Below are 22,571 nucleotides of genomic sequence, written 5' to 3'. Positions count from 1 at the left end.
GTCCAATGGGAAGGCCAACTATACTGATGATGCAGTGATACTGGGATTGAGCCCCCAAACAAGAGCAAATTGGTTATTTCTGTAAAGAATTTTTTTTCAGTCATGGTTATTTGAAAAAGTCCACAGATTTTTTTTTTTTGCCTGTGTGACTGGATTCAAGTGGCTCTTTATTGCAACCATTCTCCCTTTTAACGAGGAGCTGTTTTGCTTGGTTGCTGCAGAGGTAGTTCAAGCACTTATCCTGGGTGTACCCTGATGAGGTTGTTGATGCCGTTTGTGAGTGATGAGTACTTGGACCGACAAGTGTGTTTACGTTCGCGTGCAGGTTTGCCGACATCCAGGCGCTTGGTGAAAAGCTGCTCCTGAAGAACAAGGACAACGAAGAGATGAAGGCGACACTGAGGCAGCTGCAGGAAGAGCAGAACGCCATACACCGGGGATGGCGGGAGAAACTGGACTACCTTCGGCAGCATGTCGACCTTCAGGTGCTGTGCAGTTTTCTTCGAAAGACTGGAAACATAAACTTTTGTTTATGTTATGTTTATGTTATGTTTATGTTATGTTTATGTTATGTTTATGTTATGTTTATGTTATGTTTATGTTATGTTTATGTTATGAGAGAAGGGTTTTTTCTACCAAGCGTAAAAGATAGGAGCGAGATCAAATTTACCTTCTTTTAGCACACAGTGTGTATGTGGAATCGAGTTCTCTCAACGGATCAGCTTGCCTTTGTCACTGGCTAGTTTGCATAAGTGACTTATGATATATCACATACCGATATATTAGTAGCTGTCACACCTTGATCAGAAAAAAATATATATATACTTTTGGTTTATCAAAATGAGACTTTTGTGCTTTATGGAAAGTTTATGTGCTGGTTATGAAGCTTATGTGGTGCACTTAATTAAGACTTCTTTGCGGTAGTTGTTTGACTTGCTAGAGGCTTCTTGCTTTAGAATGTCAGCTGCATAACACTGATGCATTATTTTCATTTCATTTGTAGCCTTCAGCAGTGTTAACTGCACATGATCATTCTGTTGCAGTTCTTTAAAGCAGAGGTTGACTTTTCATAGAGGGTTTTGAATGTGCTACTAAGTTTTCGATAGTTAACTTCAACTTGCCTTTGCCTGGGTCTTTCAGATGTTCAACCGTGAGGCTGACCAGATCGACAGCATCACAAGCAGCCATGATGCTCTGCTAGACTTTGAAGATCTTGGTGTGAGTGCCTTTATCTTGCAGCATCTTGAAAGTAGAAAGAAGTGTTATGCAAACAACTTATTTTGAGAATTCGTTTAACTCTCAAAACTTGTGCTTATGCAGACGACCCTGGATGATGTGGAGGCACTATCTAAGCGCCACGAGAACCTTATCAACACCCTCCTGGTTCAGGACCAGCGTGTTGCGAGCTTCAGTGGCATGGCCGACAAGTTGATAGCTGCTGGCCACTGCAAGAGCAAAGAGTAAGCTTGGTGTCAGCGTTTCTGAAATTAGCATCGATTACTAAAGACATAACATGTGCATGCGAATGCTGCATGGTGAATAAAAAAGTGTTGTGCTGTGCATGGTTTTTTTTTTTTTTTTTTTTACGTTAGATTCCTTAATACTAAGCTTAGTGATATAGCAGTGTTTTAGCCCTTTCATCCTGATGTTGAATATGTTATTTGCTTGCTGGTGCATCGTGTTATTTTGGGAGAAAGGCTCTTTAAGAAGATGACGGGGTTATGAGCCTAAGAGAACAGAGAAGAGAAAAGAGCCGTGTCTAATGAATTTGGCTTGCCAATTTTGAGATCGTATTGCGGGAAGAATATTGAAAGCTGTGCAGCACACAGTACTCTGCATTTCTGCTGGCCGTGCTTGAAACATACCGGCTCCTGTGTCAGTATGCAGCGAATTGTAACAAACGTCGCCTATAGATTGGAGTTTTTAAACAGTAGCCGCACTTTATGACAACAAAATGCGAAGAGTTCAGACATGTTCTTAGAATGCTGTAAGTAGCTTCTCAAGAGCTGTATACAACAGCTGTATCTTAGCGGTACTCACCTATGGGGCAGAAACGTAGAGGCTAACAAAGAGGGTTCAGCTGAAGTTAAGGACAACGCAGCGAGCTATGGAAAGGAAAATGATAGGTGTAACGTTAAGAGATAGGAAGAGGGCGGAGTGTGTGAGGGAAGAAACGCGGGTTAATGACATCCTAGTTGAAATCAAGAGGAAGAAATTGGCTTGGGCAGGGCATGTAATGCGAAGGCAAGATAACTGCTGGTCCTTAAGGGTGACAGAGTGGATTCCAAGAGAAGGCGAACGTAGCAGGGTGCGGCAGAAAGTTAGGTGGGCGGATGAGATTAAGAAGTTTGCAGGTATACAGTGGCTGCAACTGGAAAAGGACAGGAGGGTTAATTGGAGACATGGGAGAGGCCTTTTCCCTGCAGTGGGTTGTTGTCAGGCTGATGATGATGATGAAGTAGCTTCTGAGCAACTGTATTTTTGGAGCACTTCCTACACCTTTCATGCATCCGTGTCAAGGTCACTTATTCAATGAAATGCTCCTAAAACCATCACAGCTTACTCTTAAAGGTTTGATTTAGGGGGGTTAACATTCCAAAGCGACTGAGGATATGAGGGGCTACTCTTAAAGAAGCTTAATACTGGGCTTTTCTCATCAGGATTGACAAGCGGCGTAACCAGGTCGTCGCGAATCGTCAAGCAGTGAAGGACAAGGCATACAAGCGCAAAGAACTCCTGGAAGAGTCAAGGGTCTACCACGAGTTCAAAGCAGAATCAGCCGAGGTGAGATGAGCAGATATTTTGTCTGTCTTGCAAGACATGGCTAAATGTCAGTACACGTTAAGCATAGACAAACAGAACCGGATGAGCATGTGGTACACTTCTGATGGAGCGTTACTTGATTTTTATTTGTCACATGATATCCCCATTTGAACATAATGCACTGTTACCAGCCAGGCAGTGTAGCTGACTCTTGGCAGCCATGAATTATTACTCCAGCTTTGAATGTGTAAACATTTCAAAGGTGCTTGCAGTTGTGTTAACCAAGGTAAACAGAGGAATTGAAGTAATTTCATATGTTAGCTGTGCGAAATAACAGAGACAAGAAAAAAGACATAACAAAACACATTTGCTCAAGGAAGTTTCCAGTTTCTGGAGTGTTTGGTTCACATATTTACTGAGCATCTTATCTTCTATAAGTGAATTACATCCAAAGTTTTAAAAATTTCTGCTTGTGTTGGAGCATAAAGAGCTCTAGACAACACAGCAGCATGGAACACATGCTCTCATTATTGTTAAGTATACGGATCTCTATCTTTTGCCTTTATTATGGCTTCTGTTTATCCAGTGTGGCAAGTCGTAAATCAGGTATAAGTTGACTGCTTGAATCGCTCATTACCTCGAGCGCAAGCTAAAGTAATGGTCACAACTGTCTTCGCATGGCCAGATGTCGAGCTGGATTCAGGACAAGCTCAAGATGGCGGCCGACGACTCCTACCGTGACCTGACTAACCTGGAGCGCAAGCTGCAAAAGCACGAGGCTTTCGAAGCCGAGCTCAAGGCCAACGAGGCTCGGCTCCACGACATCAACTCGGTTTGTGCCTCTAGTTGTACCTCATTGTGACAAACCCCCTGACAAACCAGCTCGCATGACTTCAGCTTTCAGAATTATCTCTAAACAAATCATAATCATTTTAGTTGGCTTGCAGTGTTTTCAGTGTATTGTAGTTTCTGGGGAATAAGTTGTTTCTTTTCTAAATTTTTGCTGGTGTATATCTTATTCAGCTGTGTGACCTTCTTGACAATGTCTCTAGTGAAAGGTGGAATCACATATTATCACATATGTTATCACAGATCACATATTATCACACATTATCACATATGTTTAATGAGCAATTACTTCTATGTCAGCCTTCTTGGAGGTCGTGTTTTGTGTGTTGCTTAGTTCTTCTCTGTTCCTCTGAGCAGTCACACGAAGAAAGCAAGCGAGATGTGGACGGCTGCTAGTTAGCACTGCATATTGTGCCTGCTTCATTCTTATGCCTTGTACGTTGTGGGGCTTCATACTAGTGTGAATTTTCTTGGATGCCAACTCATGAGCACCAGCTCGTATGAGTGAGAATTTTCTTAGTGGTACTTAAGAAGAGGAGTCCGTAAGCGGCAATGAATGTGTATGTGTGATGCCTCCGCAGAATGGCCGCAGCTTGATAGCGGGCAAGCACTATGCCTCGGACGACATCCGGAGTGTGCTGGACTACCTGGACGAACAGTGGCAGGAGCTGTGCCGGCGGTCCAACGAGCGTGGCCAGTGTCTGCGCCAAGCATCAGCACAGAGGGCGCACAACCGGGCACTGGAGGATGCCCGCGTAAAGTTGGACGAGCTGGAAGGCGCCCTGGCGTCGCGTGACCTCGGACACGACCTGCGCAGCGTCAAGGAGCTGCTGAAGCGTCACCAGGTGGAGTTGCGGCTTGTTTGCTTGTAGCGCCATGCCATAAGGTGGCATGGCATGGTGGCATGACTGTAGCGTGGCATGTCATGCCACATGTCATAAGGTGGCATGACACGGCATACTGTGTCATGTCAGGCTGCAGTGTTGTCTACAGTGTCATGAAAGTGCTCCCAAGGTGTTAGCAGATAACTTGGCTATTTGTAACCTTTTTTGCATAGACTCCAAGCTGCTCATCTACGTCACAGCAAGGCTTATCTTACCAGGAGTTTATGAAATGTCATCAGTTCCACCCAAAGTTTGTGCTCATGACACTGGCGTGATGTATACGATTTTATACATGCCAGGGCATGCCCTATGCCAGATTGCTCAGAAGTTGTGGTCTTGTTTGTTTCATTGCATCTCCTTCAGTTAAACACTTTGCTTTGACACGAAAAAAATAATTTCGGCACTAGAAGGGAAGAGGACAGTTCAGTTGTCCTCTTGAAAAGTGAGTACATTATTGGATCAGAAACCACTGTTGGGCTGTTTTTATCGTGTTTCTTTGTTACTTGCTGAACAAAAAATGCAGAGGCCAAAAATTTCACGAGATTTCACATTTCTTGTCAAAACACCAACGTTTGTTTCAATCCAGATGTGTCGCTAAGTATCTGAAATCAAAAAAGTAATTTCTTCTTTTTTTTTCTGGCAATTAAATGGCATACTGTGGAACTTGTATGCAGGCTCTTGAAGCTGAGTTGACTACATGGGAAGCAAAGGTCCTGGATCTAGTTGGTTATGGTAAAGACATGGCCGACAGGGGTCATTTTGATGCCCCCAACATACTGAAGGCTACCCGGCTAATCAGTGACAGGTAAGCGCTTGGTCTCCTCAAAGACATGCACCTTTTCAGTAGTGGCATCCATGTACTGCGAGATTAAAATTTATGCTGGGCGGGATTAAAATGTATGAAGTGTGCAAGATACTTATATTTTTTTTAGGTAATACTTCCCACTTCGCTCAAAAGCAGTTCCATTGAACTGAAAATTAGAAAAAGAGTGTGAGAAAGCTTTAGCTCAGGGTGGGATGTGGGGCTCAATTTTAGATGAAAGGTCGACTGAATTGAATTTTCACTGCAGTTTGCTTTCCCTGATTCAATATTTTCTCATCGTTTCAACTGTACAGATTCGGTAAGTTGCGTGAGCCTGCAGAGGAGCGCCGGAAACAGCTGGAAGAGTCTCTCAAGCTGCACCAGTTCAACTTTGATGTGGACACTGAGAAGCAGTGGATCACCGAACACCTGTCGGCCGCGTCATCGCTCGACCTGGGCCAGAACCTCATTGACGCCCAGAACCTCTCTAAGAAGCACCAGGTGAGGCAACATCCGGCCGGCACCTATTTAAAATTGTGGACCGCTTAGAAGCGACATTCCGCAGTTTTCAAGAGGGAGTTTATTGAGACCGAAAGAAATTTTGCAGTGTAACTATGAAAAGAAATAACCAATGACCTGTGGAGCGCAGACTGAAAAGTGTTAGATGTTTCAGCTACATCTGAACACTGGTGTGAATGTTCAAACGGAAGTATTTGAAAAATAAGCAAAATAAAGCGGCTGTCTTACTTTTGTGCAACCGGATAGCTCTATTGAGATGGCATATTTTCTGTGCACAGCACCAGATGGCGCCAGAAAGCTACTATTTAACGGGGTGGTGGCAATTGCCACCACCCCGTTTCAAAGGGGGCGCTCCTATCCATCTATCCATCATCCATCCATCTATTCAAAGCGTTGTATGATCATATCTGTTATTAGCAGTGAGGTCAACTGTCAGTCTTTCTTCAAGGTGGTCTAGTTGTTATCATTATATCTGCATCCACGTTGACCTGTGTTGTGCATTGGTCCCTTTGGCCTTTCTGCTGAACTTAGTGCATTGTGTTAAAGGGAGACGAGGGTCTTAAAACTGACCTTTTTATTTGTGGCTAGAGTCTCATGAAATTTTGTACACAGATGTGTTTTTCTCTTCTGATTTCAGAAATGTAGTCGTAATTGAGCTGGTGGTCTTAGATCAAAAGGTATCTTAAATTCTAGAGTGTAATTAGGCAATTTCTTACGCAGCTTTAATGAACTTTCTCTCTGCATTTTGCTGCTTTTAATTACATGAATGATAGCCAGAGAGTTCCCATACCCAATGACATTCTTACTTTTTTGTTTAGGCCACGTATAAATAGCAATTTACAATTAGCTTAACGAGTTGCAATGTAAAGTACTGCAACCTTTTACTCTCAACATACCGTATTTACCCAATTCCAACGCGCCCCCGATTCCAACGCGCACCCAATTTACGGCACCAAAAAAACAAAAATCAACCCCCGATTCTAACGCGCGCCCGATATTGGTAATGAAAAAAAAAAAAAACTACAAACCCCGCTTCTAACGTGCATGTGACTTCCACGAATGAAAATAATTTGCAACCGTTTTTATATTTTAAGGAGAAATAAGGGTGAAAAAAACGGGATTTTTTTCGATACAGTCGATTTTGTATTTTCTGGCGTTTTGTATTCCCCCAAGCCTCTTCTTTTATGTATAAAAAAATCAAAGCCGATAATCAGTGGGAAGTTAGTAAAAATGCTATTAAAGCACTCGAGGTGGCTCGCGAAAGTGCGAATTTGACCGAATTTCGGGAACCCGGCATTTCGCTCCACGGCGTCGCCCGCTCTTGAATTTTCGCGGGAAGTAGGCCTACCCATCTTCCAGCAGAAGCCACTTCGGCGGCGGCGCATTCTTGATAAAAATACGAAAAAAAAGATTGTTTCCCGCCCGAGTCGAGCGTCGCGACTGGCCCTTCAAATCACGTGGTACGATCGGAGCCCTTCCATTGGGTACGAGCATTCCACTGCACGGTCGGACGCAGACGCACTTTCTTCGTTCTGCCGCCACCGAGACGTGAACCAACGCTTCTGCCCGGGTTTTTCCCCTTTCTCCGCTATGGATGTGACTGAGAAAAGAGATTTTCGTTCACGCAAGTTCCTGACAAAGCATCAATATAAAGGAAGACACCCCAAGCGCAAGCGGAGAGCTCCGGTTACGGGAGGTCCGTCTGCTGCTAGGCGTAACTGCGGCAACGGCGATGCACCATTTGGATCCTTCAAGCTTCTTGCGGAGCATCCATGACCAACGTTGTCCATGACTTCGTCAGTGCATCTGAGCGAAAGATAAAGATGTTCAACGGCCAAAACAAGCGTAAATACGAGCGCGGAAGCGCTGTTATCTGTGAGATCTGTGAGCCTGATGCACGATCTCGTCAGCGGCGCGGCGTGCCCCGCCTGCGGACGATGTAATCTCTGTCAGAGAATCGGCCACAAAACAGAAAGGACTCTCATCGTTTTTGGAACTTTACCGCCGAAATGACGCGTTTCCGACAACCGTTGTTTCATCAACACATTCTTCGAGCCGCGTATCTCGATCGTGCAAAGGCAGTGATGAGGCGTCCGCCCGCGGCAGTGCACAGGATACCGTCGCCGTGAACGTGGTCGCTGAGCACGCGACTAATGACAAGCGCCACACCGGTTGAAAACGGCTACTGCGACGCAGAAAACGACAAGCAAACGTTGCCAGCAGTTAGTGAGCTCCCACATCGTATAATGGCGATGACGATGGGCAGCTATGGGGCAGTTTCGGTTTGCACTCGAATCCAACGCGCATGCGATTTTGAGACGTATTTTCCCCGAAAGAAGGTGCGCGTTAGAATTGGGTAAATACGGTAGTATATCAGGAGGACATGCCTTTAGAGAAAAACGAAGAATGTTATCAGGTATGGGAACTCTCTGGCTATCAATTCACGTAATTAAAAACAACAAAATGCAATGAGAAAGTTCATTAAAGCTGCGTAAGAAATTACCTAATTACATTCTAGACTTTGTAAGATTTAAGACCACCAGCTCAATTATGATCACATATTTGGAATCAGAAGAGAAAAATGCATCTGTGTGCAAAATTTCATGAGATTCTAGCCATAAATAAAAAAGTTAGTTTTAAGACCCTCGTCCCTCCTTAAAAGCATCAAATGGTGAATGAGTGTGTGCATTAGAAGTGGAGAAAGTGAGTGAGTAGCGTCAGTCACCACTGGTGAGAATGCGTGACTACAACTGCTTCTTCGATGTGGCTTGCCCTCTGCTTTTTCAGAAACTGGAACGGGAGGTCCAGGGCCACCAGGCCATAGTGGACAAGACGCTGGCCGCCGGCGACGCTCTGGTCAAGCAGCGCCACTTTGCGGCCGCCTCGGTTAAGGACAAGTGTCACGAGCTGGTCGCCTGCTGGAACCTCTTGCTCTCCGAGTGCAGCAAGCGCAAGAAGAAGCTGGACCTGCAGCTCAAGGCTCAGACGGTGTGCCTTCAGTTATTTTTTTTCTAAGCACCGCGGCGTAGAGCCCTATACTACAAAACTGACAGAAGCCAACAGCCACAGAAACCAAGGGGCACAGGGGATTTTTTATTATTTTTTTTTATTTATTTATTTTGTGCTGTTGATCAATTTAGAATATTACTGAATATGTTATCGCTTAAAGCTAATTGATTAGAAACGCAGAAGAAAAAACGACCACATGCCGCCGGTGGGATTCGAGCCCACGGCCTCCGAATTACGCGTCCGGTGCTCTACCTCTGAGCTACGGCGACGGCTGTCAAGTCTTCTGCCTTCGGGGGTATTTATGTTTACAAGTAACCTAACCTTGAGAGTGTTCATCAGCGCCACCCACGTTCATAAGCGGCGGACGTAGAACGTCCTGAGTTACCGCAGGTGTGACATAGAACGTCATCGAACGGAAAGAGTGGAAGCTGCGTGAGAACCCTCTTATGCTTCCTATGGCGTCAAGGCTGCCAGAATCGAGGCCCTCGCTAAGCAATTAAGCAAACAAGGGAACGGGAATGAGGGGCTCGTTATAAGCATGACAGAACCCAACGGGGTTCAGCCATTTAAATTTTGCAAGAAGAAAGAGAAAAAAGGCAGATTTGTTCATTTTTCTTCAAAGTTCTTGACAAGAGTTCTGCGATCGTTGCGGAAAACTGCTACATCAAGATATCTGTGCGTGCTGTGCTGTTAAATTTATGCAATTGATGCCTGGACTTGCTGACAGCTTACTCTGTCCTTGGAAGTTATAATTCAGCCATCGAGGTGGCTCAGTGTTTATGATGCTCGGCTGCTGACCCGAAAGGCATGGGTTCGATCTCGGCCATGGCGGTCGAATTTCGATGGAGGCGAAATTCTAGAGGCCCGTGTACTGTGTGATGGTAGTGATCATTAAAGAACCCCAGGTGTCGAAATTTCCGGAGCCCTTCACTACGGCGTCCCTCGTAGCCTGAGTTGCTCTGGGACGATAAACCCCCATAGACCATAGAAGTTATAATTCACTGCTTTGTTTGCAAGAGCCTGCTGCACTTACTTTCAAATTCTTACTACTGTCTTTGCTGGAGCCTGTCTTAGTTTGAAAAGCACGCACATTAGTTCTGAGGAATGCGAAGCAGAAAGCTGGGTTAGTTTATGTGCCATGTCTTTCGCTCCCACGGCTGTAGATGGCCCTATGATGGGCTTGTTTTCGTGCAGTCTGTTTGCATGCTAGTCTGAGTCACTTTTATTGTTGCAAACCCCGACAGTTCTACTCGGAGGTGAGTGAGATCGAGACATGGATGAACGAGAAGAAGAGCGTCCTGACAAGCACTGACTTTGGCCGCGACGAAGACGCCGCCGTGAAGCTTCTCACCAAGCAAAAGGTGCGTGCCCGGTCCTTCCCATTTCTTGATTCTAGCAATCTATCAGTCTGGTTCAGCTCTGTATTCTACGTATTCTAGGTTCATAGAATTCCTAAAATTTTAGGTTCCTAGAGACCAATATTTTGCCAGTCGCACCAGTTTGGGCCAGTGTTTCATAATAACAGTTTACCTAAGTGCTCATAAATGGCCGCAAAGGAAAGCTATACAGTGTTTGGAAGCCTTGTTCTAATGGTCTCGAGCGTTGACCATCTGACCATCGTGGCAATTCATTTTTATGCTCTTAGTTTTACATAGCTGTTGAGCTGATTGGTTGTGGTGTTCTAAAACTACACAATGCACTTTTTCTTGCACTTGCATGCAAATTTATTCAAGAGCGTCCACCTGTGCAAACGTGTTTCAGGCCCTAGAGCTCGAGATTGACACCTACTCTGGCCTTGTGGTGGAGATGACCCACCAGGGGCAAGCCATGATTGACCAGAACCATCCCGACTCCAAGATAATCGCTAACCACATGGTAAGTTCCTCAGCCCTTGCATGGAAACTGTTGCTTGCGACAGATGCACAAACTTGTGGTCTTAACATGTGGCAAGTGTGGTTAACCCTTCTAGGCTGTGCTCACCGTTTCTCTTGAGGCATATATTTTGTTGTTTTTAGCATAAATAGCTATAGCCGTGCACATTAAAACTTTGCGCAGAGTACCACAGTGATTGGAAATTGTAACATTGAAAGGTCAGGGCTTCTCAACTGAGTATTTGATGGACTAGGGGATCACATATTTTATTTTAGAAGATGAATGTGATGACAAAAATGCAGACAAAATGTTGTTATGAGTGACAAAAACTGTCTGCATGATAGTGTTGAAGGACATGCTATACTTACCAAGCTCACTGTTTTGAGACATATATTATTTACTTCGTTAGCTAGCATACAAAGACCACCCTGGTTGTGATATGAAAAGTACTAAGTCGTCTGAAACTGAAATTGCTGCTAACTGCAACACACTCCCCAAAACGGGAAATTACGTTGTGTGCCGTTATATAGCGAGTGCCTGAAAGTGTTAAGCTATATTTTCATTTCGCGCCAAAATTGTCATTAACCCCTTCAAGCGCGAATTATGATGCACTGAAGTGTCTTCCTCAATGATTAATTATGCAATTTGTGGCGGGTGCTCATATATCCACTTCTTGGCTGAGCGATTCATTCTTGTTAAGTCATTACATAAGCAAATCGACACATTTTAGACATTTTAAAGTTAAAGTGCTCTTCCTTGCAAAACAAGCAAATGAAAATTGATACTCACTAGAGCCAAACCAAAGCTACTGTAAAACATGGAGTCACTCATTTAAAAGAAAATTTATTCCTGCGTTCATTTTGCATGCCTGACTCGATGTCTTTCTGCTTAAAATTTGTGGTTAAGATTAAGTGATTAAGATATTTCAGACTCCAGCGCATTTTACTGCCTCCACATTTGCGGAAATTGTGCCTTGTACGGGCAAGGTTTCACTTTGTTCAGGTCACATCCACTTACACGGATACTGCTCCTAAAGGAGTTATCCTGTGATTGTTCACATTTAGATGATTGAGTCATCGTTAACCATTTTGATAGTGGTGAAGGCTGAAAGTTCTTGGTCCCCAACTTTACCGTGGGATGCAATTGTGCAGCAAACTGTGAACCAGGAGATCAAGAACCTGCAGAAGCTGTCGACGGTACGTCGTCAGAAGCTGATGGAGTCCAAGCACACGCATGAATTCTTCCGCGAGAGCGATGACCTCCAGGACTGGATCAATGAGCAGATGCAGGCCGCCCTCTCCGAGGACTATGGGAAGGACTACGAACACCTCCTGGTATGTCCGTGTTTATTCACATGTCGTAGTGTCCCGGACTGTTTGCTGCATTGGACCATGTCATACCGTATGTCGCTTAGCTTTGTGCAACACCTCACTGAGTGCTTAACCACTCTGTACGACACCAGACTACATTTGTTAGTCCTCTCCTTGAAGCTGCATACAAGTGGTATAATGCTGGACCTAACCGCAACCATTAATTCGTGTTGTAAGCAGGAATAACTTTTTCTGCAATTTGTTTTGAAACTTAGTAACTGTCTTCAACAGGACACCACAAGGTCACATGCCATTAGTTTACTTTTTCTTCAAAATAAGTCCATTTTTAGGACTGTCACTACATTTTGTCAATAGGCTAGCATACTTTTTGTTTACAATGTTCTCAGTCTATTTGCTTATTGATTGTTTTTTGATATTGTTGCATCAATTCTAGCTGTGTGTCAGTGTGAGCTGTGTGGTGGATACCTCTGCAGTGTCTTCTGGGAAATTAATCGAAATTGGAAAACCTGGATCTTTGGGTTGCCTTTAGTTAGTAGCCTTAAATTGTAGTGCTGAAAGGTACGTGTTATATGTGTGAGGTGCTACAAAGCACCATGACTGTTGTCAGCCAACCTGCTCACTGGGAGAACAACCTCAGACAGAGTGTTTGGTACGCTTTGCCATGGTCAGGTGTGCACAAATGTCATTATTTTATTAACAGATATGCCATGGAAGTTCCATGTAAGTGCATTAAATATTTAGATTGTATGCGAGAAGTTCATTGACCTTCAGTGACCGTTTCACCCATCGTGCTTTGGTGCAGCTTTTGCAAGCCAAGTTTGAGGACCTCAAGCTGGTCGTTGACACCGGAAAGGACAGGCTCGAGCAGTGTGTTGCCCTTGGGCAGCGCATGATCGCAGCTGATGTGGCTCGGTCCGGCGAAATCGAGAAGCGCCTGGACCACCTCGAGTGAGCAGTTTTCTTTTCTTGCAGTATGTGCTTATTATACAGCAAGAGCTGTTAAGGACACGTTTCCTGCTGCACCGTCGGTGACGTTGATGTAACAGGAAGGAGATGTGAGGAGGAAAGAGGAGTGGCGACGGTCACTGCCCCATGGATATGTGGCGTCCTCTGTACCCACCGAAACGAACTAGTGCTTGTGCCATTTCCCGATCCTGCACATAGAGAGCACCACTCTGCAAAGCGGTGTTGGGGGCCTTGATGGGCCAGTGCTTACACAGCAAACAGCAAAGTCAGTGCCACCAATTGTTGTCGCTGAATCTTGCATTACACAGGCGTAGCAACCATTGAGCAGTTTTTATTTTTTTTTTCATAATAGAAGTTTTGCTTTCTTGGCTTTGTCTCCCATTTTAAAAGTATTGAATCAAAAACATGATTGACTGAATTACAAATCTCAGCTTAGTGACTTTAATATGCCATTACAAGGTGATGACAGTTGCTGACCATAGGAGAATTTAACTTTAAAAAAGAAATAAAACTGAGGTACGCTCATGTTCTAAAGCAAGATGTGGATAGGGTAACACCAAGATCATCAATTCCATTCTCCTCTTATTATGGTTGTCACATTTTCTGTCTTACTAAAAGGTTTTCATGACAGTCTTAAAGGTTCCGTAGTGAGCATGTCATTAAATATTATTGGTATATCTTGCATTACTACAAAAACATACAATATGTAATGACTGCACCTGCCATTCTTGTTGCTAAAATAAAATTTTTTTATAATCTATTACCCCTTCTAATAAATGCACCTCCAAGGTTTTTTTTAAAAACTTTTTGGGAACAAAATAGTTCATTATGTGAGTAGTTACAGTTAAACAGCACGTGCCTGCGTGGAGAAAAAAAAATGCAAATGAGTGCGAGGAATGTGGCGCCCAAGGCCTGCCCTTCTTCCTGACGAAAGCTGAACGTGCATTTCCTGCAGGTACCTGATGCAGGCCCTGAATGAAGCGATGCAGGCCCGGGAACAGAAGCTTCAAGCAGCTGGAGAGATCCACCGCTTCAACCGAGACGTTGCCGATGCGCTCAGCCGAATCCAGGAGAAATACACGGCCATTCCTGATGAACTTGGGAAAGACCTGCAAGCTACTCAGAGTCTTGTCCGGAGGCAGGAAGGATTCGAGAATGACCTTGTTGCCCTTGAAGCACAGCTACAGGTGGGCTCATTACTTGAGATTGGCAATGTTCTTTTCCTCATGCCTAGGAACGATTGAATATGTGGTTATGTAGTGGAATGTTTGGAAGGATTTGTGATGAAGGAGGAACTTCTAGTATCTCTGACAGTTTGAGGTGTGTCTGGTTTGTTGTTAGTAGCCATACTAGTTGCCGTGTGCGATTGTTCTATTGCATGGAATTATCGAGTTGTGCGCATGATTATGCATGCCATAAAGATGCAGCTTATTTGTAAAAGCCTCTGCTGATTATACGAGGCCGTAGAGAAGAACTTTGTCTCTTTTTTTTTCCCAAATTGGGACGTTGTAGTTGTAACTTTGGATGTGCATGTCCAAGCAAAACATTTTTAAGGAGATCACTACACTGGCAAGGTGTTCACACTGGTAGAGCATTGTGATGGGGAAGCATGAACTAGCTGCACTGAGCTTTACCGTGAGAGTGATATAGCACAGACCTTTATGGATACCTTAAGCTGCCTCTGTGCTCTTGAAAAGCCTTTGATAAGTGTCTCAGGAATTGAAATGTACACTGTAAAAAGATTTGACGTACGCCTGTGGTCAAAAGTGTGTGGAGCACAGCTTTGGCCAAGAAATTTTGTTACACTGCGTCCACAGTATATTGCTTGAGATTGAATGGTATACTGTGTTTGAGAGAGATGTAATTTAATGAAGGAAAGGTGGAGGGGTCGGCCGGCGGTAAGCTGATTTGCAGCACTCGGAACTGGGGCACATATATATTTCTGTTCTAAGCAGTGGTGAAAAAATAAATAAAGTTAAATTTCTTCTCCGGTATTTCTTTTCATAAACTTTTGAGTGAAGGCGTAGATGTGGGGACTGTTCTCTTTTGCGTCAGTACTACCATATGAATGACTCTGGGCTGTCGGTAGCACTTGTGTGCCGTGCCCGAGAGTGGAAAGTTTTTGCAGGTGGTGTTCTTACTCTGTGAGGTGTTCACCCCGTGCCCGTCGCCTGTTCCTCCGCGCAGGTGTTGGTGGACGACAGTGTGCGGCTGCAGGCGGCCTACCCCGGTGGCAACGCGGAGCACATTGCGGAACAGCAGCAGCTGGTGGTCGACCAGTGGGCCGCCCTGCAGGAGAAGGTGGCCCAGCGCAAGGAGCAGCTCAAGGAGTCCCTGCAGCTGCAGAAGTTCCTCTCCATGGTGAGAAAAGAGGGAATGACTGTCGTCTATCTCTCCAGCATATGAAGTAGCAACGGAGTGATCCGTTCGGCGTTATAATCACTCGCCACCACACACATTCTTTTTCTACAACACAACAACCACCATTTATTTACATGGATGAGAAAAGGCGGCACATTCCATCATCGACCACGGCAAGTCCACGACACAGCACACACTCCTAACACGCACTCACTGACGACTCACATACAGCCACTCACATTGCCTGACAAGTCGTCTCTGTCCCCACCGCGACCGTCCCTACCCTTTCCCAGAAAGGGCATATAATCCCCTCCGAGGTCGTCGTGCGGGGAGGTTCGGCGCCCGCTGGTCTCAAGGTAAGGGGGTATTGCCCTGTGCGGCTACCACCGTCTGTTCTAACATATGATGCACTGCCCACATGCAGTTCCTTTACATACTGACTTTCACTCCTAAAATTTCCTTGTGTAAAAGCCAGAGTAAGCACAATCCCACACTTGCAACCACGTGTTTTCAGGAAAGGTTTTGCTTACTAACAAGTTAAAAAAAAAATACAGGACTAAACTGACACAGATCAACATTTCACACACTGCTGTGTTGATTGAAGTATATATCTTTGTATCACTCTTAGATATAGAAGACACACAACTTAAGTTCAGTGATGCTTGACAGTGAGCTGACAGAGGACAAACTTAGAACCTTGCCAAATTCTTTTTGACAAACAGAATGCCATTTCACTGTTCTCACTCGATTCAGTGGGAAAACAACGGTTGTTGTTTTGACCGTGAATATCGAAAGTAAATTTTGTAATAATGTACTTATGCCATGATTAAATTGTGCTGAGAAGAAGTCAGAATAGTAATACTAAAGTGCTTTAGGTGCCTCAGGGTATTGTGAAGTTATGCATTGCAACAACGCTCCTTGATTTATGTCTTTGGATGCTTTGAGTCGCAGAGCTTAGCTAAAGAAATATGCAGGGCAGTGGAAATGAAGAATAGGCACTAAGGAAGAGGGTAAGTTTTGTGGGTACTGAGCCTAGCCTGCTGAAAATGCTTGAAAACACAACCGTATTTTCCGGTGTATAAGATGGAGCTTTTTTTTCAAAAATCTTGCTGATGCGTCTTATACAAGGGTGCGTCTTATACGCTAATTTTTCCTTTTTTTGCAAGTTCAGAAATTACCCAGGCTCTTGTTCAAGCTTTTTTCACCAAAAAAATATCACTACCAATAACGCGGTTGTAACACGGTTAATACTTCAATTCATGGACGGCCATGCGCCACTTTTTTTAAGTGAACTTTATCATGAAACGACGGGAATGACGACTTCCTGGATCACAAACACGCCCTGTTTCGGAGGCCCCAAGCAAAAGTAATGTGAAATGCCAAAAGATGGCGACAAACACGCTTCTCGCCATTGTCAGGACAAGCCAAGACAAGCCGGCGTTCTTTTTTAGCCACCCTTTGCAACTTTCTTTGCTCCGTGTGTGTAGTGCGAAGAGAATGTTTCAGCCGCGTTGCCTCCAGAAATGGGCGAACTTTTTGATAGCACATTCGAAGATGAAGACTTCGAAGGTTTTAAGTAGAAATAAAATGTTGTTATGGACATATGGGAGAGCTCTTTCGTTCTTTTTTTCCTAAAACGTAGGCGGGTATGGCGTGAGTGTTGCCTTTTTCGATCACTTAGCGCTGCTTAAGAATTTCGTGATGGTTACGCAAGCGTGTTTAATTAAGCCTCACTAGCCTAACCGGCTAAACTGGGGTGCGTCTTATACACGGGTGCGTCTTATATACCAACTTTTTCAATGACAGCCTGCATATATGGCATGTGCGTCTTATACAGGGGTGCGTCTTATACACCGGAAAATACGGTATATTATCTCCACTTTTTCATTTTTTTTTTTCGTGCACCCAGGTTCGTGACCTGGAGACGTGGGCACGTGGCCTGTGCTCGGAGCTGGCTGCCAAGGAGACCGTGCGCAGTGCCACCGGTGCCCAGACGCTCAAGTCAGAGCACGACCAAGTGATGGCCGAGATCGAAGCTCGGGAGGAGAGCTTCAGCGACGTGCTCAAGTTTGGCAAGATGATGATGGAGGAACAGCATTATGCAACAGCAGAGGCAAGTGCCCACTCATCATCCTCTGCATCGTGAGGACTCTGTGGCTTTGCGTAAGACCTACTCAGAAATTGCTATTTTAAACTTTCAAAAACACACAGGTGGAACTGTTTGTAAATCATCTAGAACAAATCAGACTCGGGTTAATTTCATTCGGTTTCCAATTTTTTTTTATTTCCGAAACCGTGTTTTGAAGTTCAAAGAGGTCTCTCCTGACTGGAGGAAAAAATTCTTAGAACAAATTTGTAAATGAAATTGGAATGCCATTACAGTCTTCGGCTAGGGTTATGATGCTGTACTTGCAGTGGGCATTCTTTGTTCTGCCACTCATTTTCGTCTGTATTTAGTCAAAATTTTCGTAAAAAAAGAATTGCTTTCTGACAAATTACCAGTTCTATATTTTAATTTTGGGGACATTGACTGTCCTTTCTTTTTTTTCGGCCGATCATTTTTCATGTATTCAGTGCTGTTTACTCTATGCACCGACAGCTGCTTATAAAGTTTTGTAACGTTGGTTTCACGTTTATGGAGATGTTTCCTTTTCAGCCTTTTGGTATTAAATGCTTCTTATTAGGTGATGTTGCAGAAATTCCTTTCATAAAAACTAGCATTACAGGGTGTACTCGGTGGTTTTATATCACTGATGGCTGTTGATATGCATGGTGTTGCACGTTCCTTAAACTTCATCTTCACAGTAATGTTTAGAGGTAATTTTCTTCCACTGATATTATCTGGCGGCGTTTACAGATTCCAGGACCACTGGGCGTGTGATACTGTGGCTGAATGCAGCTGTGATGTTCTCTTGTGCAGATCCAGGAGCGCCTGTCGCAGCTGCTGCAGGCGCGAGATGACCTGCACCTCGCCTGGCAGCACAAGAAGGTCTACCTGGACCAGCTGCTCGACCTGCACTTCTTCCTCAGGGACGCCAAGCAGCTGGACACGCTCAGCGCCCAGCAAGAGGTCGGCCTCTGCTTTTCACACTTCACATACTGCCTCGTGCATTCGATTTTGCTTTGCTCTTATCATATAGGCCTTACATTAGTTAGCATGCTCCTGTTCCCATGCGAGACACACTTGCAATGTCAAATTGTTATTTTTACTTTTATGGTTGTGTTGTTTTCAACAGTTGTTGTGAGTCAACCTTTGAGTCAGCCAAAATTATACCATAGTGCACTGTACACGTCAGCAGGGTGCATGTCACAGAACTCTGTTCTATAGCTGTTAACGACTGCCGGCCAGTTATGCCACCAAACTTTACTGAAGTATGGAAATGCTTTTTGTCTGTACTTTGTTTTGTGGGCACAGGTTTCCCCATGAAGGCACTTGCTTTTTAACTTGTTTTGGCCCATTCATCCACGTATCACGCGAAAGCATTAAGGCTTCCGTGCTGTAGCAAAGCCAGTATCGGTGTTGCCGTCGGCGTGATGGAAAAATTGGGTCCAGTCGATTACAAGAGGCTCCCATAGATGGCGCCAGCCACACCAGCAACACATCGGAAACCCCTGACCCTCAGGTTGCAAGTCAGACACGCTACCGCTACGTTGCGCGAAGACTTTCGTACAGCTTGGTTAAAGTGGGACTTATAAGCATGTCATTTGATCTTACACGTAATGTTTGTGATTTTGAAAGATAAAACAGTATCCATGTCTGCTTGGGCGTCATACCCTCAAAAGGCGGAGCTCAAGTGTCCCTCAGTTTTTTGGAACTGCCTTATGGCAGTATGACGCTCTGCTTAGGCGAGTTTGGGTTAATTTGCCAAAATTTGAAAAGATGGATTATGTCTTTCTTTTGACTGGGCCACAGTTACATTAACATCCACCAGAGCAAAGCGATTAGGCCATGAAGGAAAGCAGTGTGAAAATTCCTCAGTTGTTTGCTGTTTGAGTTGCTCTGTACTAAAACTTATCAGTTGTTCTTTTGCCTTTCTGCCAATTTTCTTCAGGTTTCTCCAGATTCTGTTTGTGCACCCTACGAGATTGTTTGAAAGAGTGCTTGCCGTGCAGGTCTACTTGTCGGGCACGGAGGTCGGAACCACTGTTGAGGAGGTCGACGCCAATGTGAAGAAACACGAGGCGTTCGAGAAGCTCATGGCCACCCAGGATGAGAAGGTGACACTTGGCTCCATTCTTCCACACTCCTTACTCACAACTCGACCTCCTGTTTTTGTTATTAACACGAACACATGCCATTAATGCCAGGGGAGTCAAAATTTATGTGCTAAATCAGCTGTAGATACGTGTCTGGCCCATAACTATGAACGAATGCTTGGGGCATACATTGAGTTACTGTATGCATTCGTTTTCATGGTGTTTTTTTACCAGGTTGACAGACGTAATTTGACCTGTATGCTTGGGGCATACATTGAGTTACTGTATGCATTCGTTTTCATGGTGTTTTTTTACCAGGTTGACAGACGTTAATTTGACCTGTATGCTTGGGGCATACATTGAGTTACTGTATGCATTCGTTTTCATTGTGTTTTTTACCAGGTTGACAGACGTAATTTGACCTGTATCCCATGGCAAAGGCTGTAAACCATTACTAACCATTGTCGCTTAGCCACAAACATTCTATGTATAGTCTCTTGGCTGCTGCAGCGGAGTACGTATTAAAAGCAAGAGGTGGTATTACTAATGGGAGAACTCTTCTCTTGATGGAAGTTTTGTTGTGGCTATTCTTAGCTTCAACTACCAAGTTTAGCGTTATTCATTTCATAAGATAATTGTCTAATTCCTTGCTGCAGTCTATCAGAAGCTGTGTGTTTTTTCTGCTACCTCTAGAAGCTCTTTTAATGTTCATGTTACTAACTTTCATCGATCTTTTCTCTTTTTTTTTTTTCATCTTTCAGCTTCAAACATTGGAGCAGTGTGGAGCCAAGCTCGTCCAGCAGAACCACTTTGACAGTGCAACAATTCGCAAGAGAATGGAGGAAGTGGCGGCCAGGTGAGCGAGCTAGCTTGGTTGTAAGGCTGGATGATGGACTACGCCTTTTAGTATTGTAGAGCAAAACCTACCCGCTTATTCCAAATGCAGCTATTTTTAATTGATATCATTAATAAACGTCAGAAACGTGTCTCTTGAAAATCTTGTGTAGGGCGTTATATGGAGTGCTGTACCATCATATATCGAACTTCCACTCACTAGCATGTTCGATATTTTGAAGATTGAAATGAATGGGGCGCGTAAGGCGAGCTTTGTCTCAAAACTTGTGCCGTGTGGTATTGTCAGCTTGAATGGGAACTCCTGAGCTTTTGAAATTCATCCACTTTTGTTTGTCTGGCTTCAGGCCAGTGTCCGTAATGCAACTTTTGTGTGTGGCCGAGCTGAATTAATTTTTTATACATGCCAATAACTCTGTGCAATTAGTGGGAGCCTTATTTCCTGGCAGTGCTACTTGTCCAGTATTGCCTTCCTGTCGATCGGGGTCTCAACTTTCTCTGAAACTCTTAAACTGTCGGTTGCACGCTATTTAACATGTAAGCCAACACCCGTCTTTTATTCAAGATTGCATGCTGTTAAGAAATTACGAAATTGCCTTGACTCACGCCAGTTTGCAATGGTTGGTTTGGTTTATGGGGTTTAACATCGCAAAGCAACTAAGGCTATGAGAGACGCCGTAGTGGAGGGGCTCCGGAAATTTCAACCACCTGGGGTTCTTTAACGTGCACTGACATCGCACAGTACACGGGCCTCAAGAATTTCGTCTCCATCGTATATAATTCAACCGCCGTGGCCGGGATCGAACCCGCGTCTTTCGGGTCAGCAGCCGAGCACCATAACCACTGAGCCACCGCGGCGGCGAAGTTTGCAATGAAAACAGTTAGTGCAAGCAGTTAGTGTCAAGAGGCTTTTCTTAGGTAAGTCAGTATCAGCAGTTGCAAACAATTGTTGCATGTCACTGAGCTAAGCATTATAGCATCTGTACAGTGTAGGCGTACCAGTGACTGACTAATTTTTGTGCCTTTGACTTATTAGCGAAAAGACAGACCAGCAGTTTGCGCTTATCTGTGCACAACCGTAAGGCTGGTACGAGTCCCGTGCCCGTTGTTGCCCTACTGTGCAGGCGTGCCCAGGTGAAGCAGCTGAGTGCAGCCAAGCGTCAGAAGCTGGCCGAGGGTCTCCTCCTCGCCCAGTTCCGCCGCGATGCCGCTGAGGCGGAGGCCTGGGTCGCTTCCAGGCACAAGCAGCTTGAAGCACAGGAGGCCTGCCTGACTGCCGACACGCCCGTCTCTCTGGAGGAGAAGGTAAACTGTCACAGGGCCAGGTTTCTCCGCAATCAAGTCAGCCTTTGCTGTCCCGAAGCTGAAGTAAGGGCTTGCATCTGCTTTTCCTAGAGGCAGTGCAGACAAAGTCTCAGCATGCAAAAAACGCAAAACGTTTGTGTCTTGTTTGTGCTGTATTGGTGAAAAACGAAACAACGATAACCAATTCACTTAGCTAACAGTTCTGACTCGGGCTGTGTGTTCCTTTGCCCCTAGAATACTGCGCAATGACCTTGCCTCTTGGTTGGCAAAATGGCAAAGTGTGTTGCACACTTACAGCACTTTTATTGCCTCTACAGAAGTTACGAAAAGGCTGCTCTCATGTGCTTTGTCATGCATGTGTGTGCCTTGGTGACTTGAGACTTTCTACTCGCTTTGTAACTCCACTGTGGCATTTTCGCTGGTAAGGTCTTTCTTCAAAGATGTCCGCTGTAAAAAATAAGATGAAATGCATGGCCTCCGATCCAGTTTTCATTCATGTGAGGTTTAAAAGGCTCATTAAGTTTTATTTTCTGGAAACAGTTAACATAGCTTTCATTTCTGTGTTTCGTAAGTTTAATTCTGGAAGCTGAACTTTTGTTCCAGCTACTTGATTAATTGGTATGAAGTGCTAACAATTCTTGTTACTTTCATTAAAAACTGTTCCGTCTGCCTCTGTTGTGTTTAGGTGAAGCAGCTACAGAAGCACCAGGCCTTCCAGGCAGAGTTGGCCGCTCATGAAGGGAACATTGCTGCCATCAAACAGGTGGGAATTGGGGCTTTGGCCTTTAGGGGATGCACTGAGCAGAATTGCATGGGAAACTCAGCAGTTGCTGTTAAAGGGACACTGAAGGCTGACTGAAG

General features: G+C 44.6%; 1 protein-coding gene across 5 annotated transcripts in view; it reads left to right on the top strand.

The window, feature by feature from the left end:
• Positions 1 to 22,571, top strand: part of kst (spectrin beta chain, non-erythrocytic 5 kst) — a 328,959-nt gene that overhangs the window by 254,739 nt on the left and 51,649 nt on the right. For all 5 annotated transcript variants that reach the window (XM_089558125.1, XM_089558130.1, XM_089558127.1 and 2 more), the window contains exons 28-48: positions 326 to 485; positions 1,141 to 1,218; positions 1,321 to 1,460; positions 2,661 to 2,784; positions 3,449 to 3,595; positions 4,194 to 4,457; positions 5,171 to 5,301; positions 5,613 to 5,799; positions 8,605 to 8,805; positions 10,071 to 10,187; positions 10,588 to 10,701; positions 11,850 to 12,032; positions 12,832 to 12,977; positions 13,951 to 14,182; positions 15,183 to 15,356; positions 17,266 to 17,469; positions 18,277 to 18,426; positions 19,470 to 19,574; positions 20,315 to 20,409; positions 21,530 to 21,710; positions 22,396 to 22,473. In XM_089558125.1, coding sequence (XP_089414251.1) covers positions 326 to 485; positions 1,141 to 1,218; positions 1,321 to 1,460; positions 2,661 to 2,784; positions 3,449 to 3,595; positions 4,194 to 4,457; positions 5,171 to 5,301; positions 5,613 to 5,799; positions 8,605 to 8,805; positions 10,071 to 10,187; positions 10,588 to 10,701; positions 11,850 to 12,032; positions 12,832 to 12,977; positions 13,951 to 14,182; positions 15,183 to 15,356; positions 17,266 to 17,469; positions 18,277 to 18,426; positions 19,470 to 19,574; positions 20,315 to 20,409; positions 21,530 to 21,710; positions 22,396 to 22,473 — 3,211 coding nt within the window. The remainder of the gene's footprint in view (positions 1 to 325; positions 486 to 1,140; positions 1,219 to 1,320; positions 1,461 to 2,660; positions 2,785 to 3,448; positions 3,596 to 4,193; positions 4,458 to 5,170; positions 5,302 to 5,612; positions 5,800 to 8,604; positions 8,806 to 10,070; positions 10,188 to 10,587; positions 10,702 to 11,849; positions 12,033 to 12,831; positions 12,978 to 13,950; positions 14,183 to 15,182; positions 15,357 to 17,265; positions 17,470 to 18,276; positions 18,427 to 19,469; positions 19,575 to 20,314; positions 20,410 to 21,529; positions 21,711 to 22,395; positions 22,474 to 22,571) is intronic.

Source organism: Amblyomma mixtum, chromosome 8 (genome assembly GCF_055824585.1).
Source record: "Amblyomma mixtum isolate Tamu chromosome 8, ASM5582458v1, whole genome shotgun sequence".
NCBI lineage: Eukaryota > Metazoa > Arthropoda > Arachnida > Ixodida > Ixodidae > Amblyomma > Amblyomma mixtum.
Note: the sequence above shows the minus strand (reverse complement) of the source record. Positions and strands in the feature narration are given on the sequence as shown.